The sequence below is a fragment of the Phanerochaete carnosa genome (genome assembly GCF_000300595.1).
Source record: "Phanerochaete carnosa HHB-10118-sp unplaced genomic scaffold PHACAscaffold_10, whole genome shotgun sequence".
NCBI classification, from domain to species: domain Eukaryota; kingdom Fungi; phylum Basidiomycota; class Agaricomycetes; order Polyporales; family Phanerochaetaceae; genus Phanerochaete; species Phanerochaete carnosa.
Window position 1 is genome coordinate 1,114,162 of NW_006767637.1, and position 7,624 is coordinate 1,121,785.

Consider the following 7,624-nt stretch of genomic DNA (forward strand, 5'->3'; position numbering starts at 1 on the left):
CCGATTGGACTCGGGAGCTGGTGTGTCGTAGCGCATGACGTTGTCGGGCCGACAGGAATGGGATGTCCGTTGCCGATTGGAGTGCAGCTGTTACCAAGGAAGCGTGATGCGGTGACGAGACGGCGGCGATACAGGCGCGTTTGATGCGCTGATGCATGCTCGTCGGTGATGCGCTCTCCAGTTGTTTGGCGTGCGGTTAGGACTTGTAAACTGGCGCCAATGCGCCGACGACGTTTTGGAGGGTCGTACAAATGTAGGATAAATCGTAGAAAATGGAAAAATAATAGGAGGCCGGGGGCTATGCCCACGACATTACCCCCCCCCCCCACAATCGAAACTCCTGGCGAGAAGATATGGCCTGTATTCTGCCCGTTTCCCACTCGAATTCTGCCGCTTTATGATTAGTGGCGAGTGTTGAGCTGGGATGGGTGTGTTCGTAGATAGGCTTGAAGCAACTGTGGAGTTCGCTGAAGGAGGTGGTGGAGATCTGTCATGGTGCCAAGGGATTTTGCTTATGGAAGTTGCGTATGCGTTCTTTAGCATGTACGTCCTTGGCAGGAATCCATTCGTCGGCACCTTGTCCGTATCCTTTCCATCTGATAAGGTACTGGAGCTGTTTGCGATAGACACGCGAGTCCAGTATCTTTTCGACTTCGTATTCTTCCTCGTTGTTTACCACTACTAGTGGAGGAGGTGTAGGTTTGTTCATTCCGTTGTCATGGTAAGGGCTTAGCCTGTTGACGTAGAAGACGGGGTGAACCTTGAGCCAGTTGGGTAGTTCGAGGCGATAGTTAAGTTCTCCGATGACTTCGGTGATTGTAAATGGCCCTAGCTGTCTGGGTCCGAGTTTACGGGTTTGCTGGTGGATCGAGATATCTTTTGAAGATAACCAGACTTTGTCTCCGACTTTGAAAGAGTGAGGCGAGTTTTTACGAGTTTCGTAGTCGGCCTTCATCTTTTCTTTAGTTTGGTGAAGAGCTGCTTCTGCTTCTTTACGGATTTTAGCCATGCTGTCGAGCCTGTCATTCAGCGCAGGGATGTTAGAATGTTTTCCTGCTGGGACAGTGAAGTCGGGCCTATATTCATAGAGTACTTCAAAAGGAGAATGCTTGTTTCCAGCGTGTACTCGTGAGTTGAGTACAAACTCTGCCATTGGGAGCCATTCATCCCAGTCGTCTTGGCGTTGTGAACAGAATAGCCGGAGGAATTTGAATACCTCGGCGTTCTTTCGTTCTACTTTGCCGTTGCCTTCTGGGTGATAGGCTGTGGTTAAACCTGATTCTATACCGAGTCGTTTGTATAAACTTCGCATGAAGCGGGCTGCGTATTGTGGTCCGCAATCAGATAAGATCTTGCGTAGGAGACCGTCGTGTCTGAACACTTCGCGGAAGTGTATCTCGGATGCTCCTTCCGCTGTGAGAGTAGTGCAGCAGGGTGCGAGGTGTACTTGATCGCTGTAGTGGTCGACGTAGACAGTGATGGCGTTGTATTTCCCTGGGGATTTTGTCTGAGGAAGGGGGCCAATCATATCAACTCCAACATGTTGCCAAGGTCCATTAGAAACCTCTTGTGGCTTGAGAGTTGATTTAGGGTGTTTGGCTCCCTTGTATCTTTGACATTTATCGCAGCCAGCTACATATCGTGCTATTGCGGAGTTTATTCCTGGCCACCAGTAATAGCGGGAGACTAGTTCTATTGTCCCGTGCTTTCCTGGGTGTCCAGCTGTGGGGGTATCGTGACAGGACTCGATGATTTTGTTACGAAGGGTGACGTCGTTTGGTATGTAGAGCTTGCCTTTGTAATAGATGAGTCCGTTGTTTTCTTCCCACTCGGTCAGCCCGTTAACTAGCTTGCGAGGCCCTTTTGTTCGAAGACTGGAGAGGGCCGTGGAAACCTCATCGTCTAGTAAGGTTACATCACAGACTTCTTTCTTCAGCGGCAAGCTTGTAATGAAGGCCGTAGCGGCTAGTCGTGCGAAATGTGCTGGGCCTAGTTCCGGAACGTGTGTGGCACTAACAAATCATTTGTCGTGCAGGACCACTTGCATTTGATTATCCATGTCGTCAGATATGTACTGAGAGCTGGGGCGGGAGAGTGGATCTGCGACGAGATGTGTTTTGCCTGGCTTATGAGTCAGCACGAAGTCGTAGTCGGCTAGTTCAAGAGCCCATCGAGCTTGTTGTCGTGTAAGTCGCTGCGCGGTGCGCCAGTATTGGAGGTTAGCGTGATCGGTCCAGATCTCGAACGGTTTGGGCAGTCCTTCTAGAAAGTGACGCCAATCTCTGAGAGCCTCGATTATGGCCAAGAGTTTGTGGTTGTAGATTTCGTAGTTGCGTTCTGCAGTGTTCATAGTCTGTGATCGGAAAGCTATAGGATGCCATAGAGCGTTGTTCGGGTCTAGTTGACTGATTTCTCCTCCAGTAGCGTACCCAGAAGCATCGACTTGCACACGTGTGTCTCGGTCTGCATGCCAGAGAGCGAGGACAGGTTCAGTGGTAAACTTGGACTTCAGTGTATCAAAAGCCTGTTGTTGCGCAGAGCCCCACATGAAAGGAATGTCTTTCTTTGTGAGGTCGTGCAACGGACGGGCAATCTTAGAGAAGTCCTGAATAAACCGGCGGTAGAAGTTGGCGAACCCTACGAAACCTCTAACATCTTTTAGGTTCGAGGGTGTAGGCCATTCTGTGACCGCTTTAACTTTTCCTGGGTCCATGCTGACTGATCCTTCGCTGATGAGTAGGCCGAGGTATTCAATTTGGTCTTTCTCAAATTCACACTTTTCTGGATGTAGATAGAGGTCGTACTCTTTGAGTCGCTCTAGTACTTCGTGTACAATTTTTCGGTGTGAGACGAGGTCTAAGGACCAAATGAGGATGTCGTCTAGGTATACTGCGACTGTTCCTTCGGCAATGAGATCTGCAAAGATCGTGTCCATTAGGGCTTGGAAGGTTGCTGGCGCGTTGGTAAGCCCAAAGTACATGACGCGTGGTTCGAAGAGTCCTCTGTTAGTGACGAAGGTGGCTTTCCATTCGTCTCCAGCTTTAATCCTGACGTTGGTGTATCCCCAACGGACGTCGAATTTGGAAAAGATCTTTGCACCTTGAAGCTTGTTGATAATATCATTAGCTAGGGGCAGTGGATATCTATTCTGGATTGTGACGTCATTGAGTTTGCGGTAATCTTGGATAAGCCTGAGCTTGCCATCCTTCTTTTTGATAAAGAAGACGGGTGAAGCTATGGGTGATTTGCTGGGGACGATGTAGCCTTTCTTGATTGCGTCATCGAGGAAGGATTGCAGCTCTTGATTTTCTGCTGGGCTCATAGGGTAGACTTTGGAACGGATTGTTGCGGGAGCATCTGTTTTGAGGTCGATAGAGTGATCCCAGGCCTTATGTTCAGGGAGCCTTGTCGAGTCTACTTCAGAGAAGACATGGGTTTGTCAATGATATTCTCTTGGAACAAGCTGCTCGAAGGTTTTCAAGTACTTTTCCTTATTTTGCTCAACGGCTACTTTCTGAGAGTAAGTGTAGCCTGCTAGGCAATAAACTTCGTCTGTGGCGTTATCGAGTATACCGGCCTTCACCCAGGCCCAGCGTTCTGCTCGATTAGCTTCGACTTTAGTTAAACTTGGTGACGCAGATAAATCAGGCGATACTTCTGAGCTGTCAGGAAGCGTCATTTCGCCTGTTTCCCAGTCTATAGTGGGGTTGACTTTCTCTAGCCATGGTAATCCAAGGATGATGTTCTCGGGACCGATGTCTGTGATGATGAAGTCGTATTCCTCGGGGGCTCGGGATCCGATTTTGACTTTCAGTTTAGCATAATGTGTGATTGCACCAGCGCTGTTAGTTGATCTGTCAATGTTTCGGAGACCAATCTGTTGTTTGAGTGGTTGTTTATAGATATTGTTCTCTCTTGCGAATTTCTCATGCAGGAAATACCCGGTGGCACCGGAATCGATCATAGCAGGGGTGCATAGAGACTTGTTCATTCCTGACACTGTTACAAATACACGGAAGTGAGATGAGAGATGGTCTATAGATGATACAGTACACGACGAGATATGGTCCGAGAGATCCGAGTCTGAATATACAGGAGCCGGCGCTGTTGAAGGCTGCTCATCTAAACCGGGTGCCAGAGCTGCAGCTCTAGTCTGGGCCCTTGCTAAAAACCCTGGCTGATCTTTGCCATCAGCTCAGCTTGTTGCTTCTGCATTAAGAACATCATGTCCTTGAGACTAGCTACATTGGCAGCGGAGTCTTGCGACGCTGAGACGGATGCTGACGCCGAGGGGCTTGTCGACGATGAAGCTCTAACCGATTGTGACTTCAGTGGTTGTCCGTTTAGTCTTGACAGACAGAGCTTTTTCCAATGACCAGGCTTGCCGCAATGTTGACACTTAGTGTCCTCGTGCGCCCCGTCCGCTTTGTGACCTTTAGAACCGCAGACGCGGCAGCGACCGACCATGAGCTTATTGTACTGCTTTTTGATCTCTGCAGGGTCCTTGAGATCCTGGAAGAGATCGTCAAAGCGGGCAGCAGAGATCTCCATTGCGTCGATGTCCATGGCGTTTGGGTCGCAAAAGCTGGAGGAGCGCGTTGTCGATGACCGAGGTTGCGAGACTGGTTTGCCTTGATTGGCCGCCAGGTCTGCTTTCTGCAGGTCGATTGTTGCTCTGTATTTCTTTACCAAATTGTAGTCCGTAGCCAGCGGGGCAAAGTAGGACAGCCTATTGAGGTAGTCTGAACTCATGCCGGACTTGAGACGATCGTATAGGTCATTGTCTGACCAGCTGGTGCGACGAGAGTACGTCTCGAAGTCGGAGAGCTAGTCCACGAATGTCCTGTCACCTTGTTTGATCGACATGAGCTTCTGCTTGGCTTTGTTCTTTGCATCGACGGGTTCGAACTTAGCTGAGAACTGCTTGACGAATTTGTCCCAGGAAGAGCTAAACGAAGTGAGACCGTCTGAAAGTTCTTCGATGTGAGGGCATGCCCAGACTGCTGCGTTGTCTGTCATGAAGGAGAGGATACTGGTGATCATTTTGAGTGGGTTCATTATCCAGTTACCAGAGTGATCGAGGATGATAACATTGTTGGCGTCTCGCGAGGCGAATATCTCTTTGTTCCCTCGGATGTATACACAGAACGCGCTGCGGAATAGCCTGGCTTTTTTTGACAACTTGCCGTCAAAAGTGGCTGGTTTCTCGATGAAAGACCGGGACCGGGAGGAAGAAATTGAAGCAGCCAGTTGGCGTGCGTTCGCGATGAATTGGTTCACGGTAGTTGTGAGGTTGTTGACGTTCTGGATGAGTGTGACCATGAGGTTCATTACGTCCTGCATGGTGGGTTGTGGTGCCGGAGGAATGTCCATTACTGCTGTGGCAGGCTCTTCTAGGTGGTACCGTGCACGGATTCTCTCTTCTTGCTCACTGTTGATGAACAAGTACAGCGGGTTTTCGGTGGTTACCGGTCGTGTGAGATGCTCGTAGTATCGGTTTGAACAGAGGTAATTAGAGCAGGTGTTTAATTCTCTTCTGTCGTCTAGGTAGTAGTCTCGTGCTTCTTCGAAGTTGAAGACATGAGCGAAGGCTGCACAGACTAAGCGAGTATCCGCCACCATTTCTAATTCGTCTGAGAGGACTGAGAACGGATTTATAGAAAGTGGAAAGGGAGTTCTAGGAATAGCTGTACTAGTTCTAACTCGACGAGATGGTCGAGTGCGTAATCTAGTATATACGGATCGAGGATTCGTTCCTTGTCGTAGTCTATGTATTCAAAAACTATGTACTCCTCCAGCTTGTATTAATCGAAGTACCCATTAACCCAAACCACACGAAGTGCTTTAAAAATCTGGACTCGGTTGCGCCGCAGTCCTTTGAACGAGACTCCTCCGATCTGTTTCAACCCTGAGTCCCAGCGGTTCCACTCCTCGATGCTGATGACGCTGGATACATCTTTGAGAGTGCAATCGAGGTGGGCGAGGCGGTCGCGGAGCTTGAAGACGGCGTTGATGTCGTCGGCTAGTACGTCGGGGCAGTCGAGCGTCTCGAGGATGTTGAAGTGTTTGAGAGTGGCTGCAAACTTCGGCGCAAAGATGCGAGCGAGGTCGGCGGCTGAGTATCAAGCGAAGTCGATGGTGACGGGTTTTGGGGCGATGGGTGTGTAGGTTGGGGCGGCGGTGAGGCAATCTGCTAGGGGCTGGCTGGAGAAAGCACTGGCGTGCGTGTTCTGCCTAGTGTTGGCTTGGTTGCGCTGCGCTCGGAAGTGTTGGCGATCGTCGTGTGCCGCGAGCTTGGCCTGTTTGACTGCATCCCAGTCGATGGTCGGAAGCGCAGTAGAAGGTGGCGGGAGTGTGGAGACGTGCCGGACGACAGCGCAGAGCTCAGTGGTGGTGTATTGGTGCGGGGTGCCTGCTTCGCGTTCTTGACTAAGTTGGTCGAAGACAGCTTCGGGCAGCGCGCGGCAGAGGCGAGGGTGACGCTCGTCCGTGAGGCGTTTGAAAGCACGAGGGCGGTCGGGCAAATCTTTTGGCACTGGTTTTATGCAGGGATTAGCGCTGCGCGCATACGTCTGCCACCAATCGCCGAAGAGACTTACTCTTCAAACAGTAGGAATAAACTTTTTTTAAAACTGTGCACAGGGCACTGGATAGGGGGTAGTAGTCCGGGTGCACGAAGATCTCAACCTAATGATGTGGACTCGCGTCAACACACCACGAGGGATACTGCGTGGATCTAATCAGAAGGTGGCGCTGACGAGGTCTGGCGACTAAGCATTAGCTTGTTCAGCTAGCCCAATTAACCAAGTGTATTTAGTGATTTTATACTAGAGTACAAACGAAAGCTTACCCAGCCCAATTAACCAAGTGTATTTAGTGATTTTATACTAGAGTACAAACAAAGGCTTACCTAGCCCAATTAACCAAGAGGTTGAGATGGGGCTAGGTAGCGACAAAGAGGCTCCTTATATACTAGTTAGGCTGCGCACAGACCAGGCATTACATAAGCGATTGTGCTACGGCGGCTGCTAGTGTTTAGGAGACTTTGACGGAGAAGTGAGGGCCGGTGTGTCATAGCTTATGACGTTGTCGGGCCGATGGGGATGGGATGTCCGTTGCCGATTGGACTCGGGAGCTGGTGTGTCGTAGCGCATGACGTTGTCGGGCCGACAGGAATGGGATGTCCGTTGCCGATTGGAGTGCAGCTGTTACCAAGGAAGCGTGATGCGGTGACGAGACGGCGGCGATACAGGCGCGTTTGATGCGCTGATGCATGCTCGTCGGTGATGCGCTCTCCAGTTGTTTGGCGTGCGGTTAGGACTTGTAAACTGGCGCCAATGCGCCGACGACGTTTTGGAGGGTCGTACAAATGTAGGATAAATCGTAGAAAATGGAAAAATAATAGGAGGCCGGGGCTATGCCCACGACACGTGTCTCGCCTTTTTGGAACAAAAACCAGAGCATCCTTTCTGTAAATTATGAGGTCTGTTTTTTAAGTTTTGCGCGAGATATGTTCTATTTCAAGGTATCTTCATGTTCCATTCTCATCTCAGACGCCTTTAAACTTCAAAACATCTTGGCAGATCGACGCCATTGTTTTGAACTGTACTAGTGCTATACAGAC

General features: G+C 50.0%; 2 protein-coding genes across 2 annotated transcripts; both read right to left on the reverse strand.

Moving 5' to 3' along the window:
* Positions 1-4,164: 4,164 nt before the first annotated feature.
* Positions 4,165-5,373, reverse strand: PHACADRAFT_199994 (uncharacterized protein; the record flags this gene model as incomplete). Its single annotated transcript, XM_007400252.1, has 2 exons — positions 4,165-4,784; positions 4,851-5,373. The coding sequence occupies 2 exons, from the start codon at positions 5,371-5,373 to the stop codon at positions 4,165-4,167; spliced, it is 1,143 nt and encodes a 380-aa protein (XP_007400314.1).
* A 431-nt stretch (positions 5,374-5,804) lies between these two features.
* PHACADRAFT_199995 (uncharacterized protein) lies at positions 5,805-7,000 on the reverse strand (the record flags this gene model as incomplete). Its single annotated transcript, XM_007400253.1, has 3 exons — positions 5,805-6,115; positions 6,218-6,535; positions 6,994-7,000. The coding sequence occupies 3 exons, from the start codon at positions 6,998-7,000 to the stop codon at positions 5,805-5,807; spliced, it is 636 nt and encodes a 211-aa protein (XP_007400315.1).
* Between the last annotated feature and the right edge of the window lie 624 nt (positions 7,001-7,624).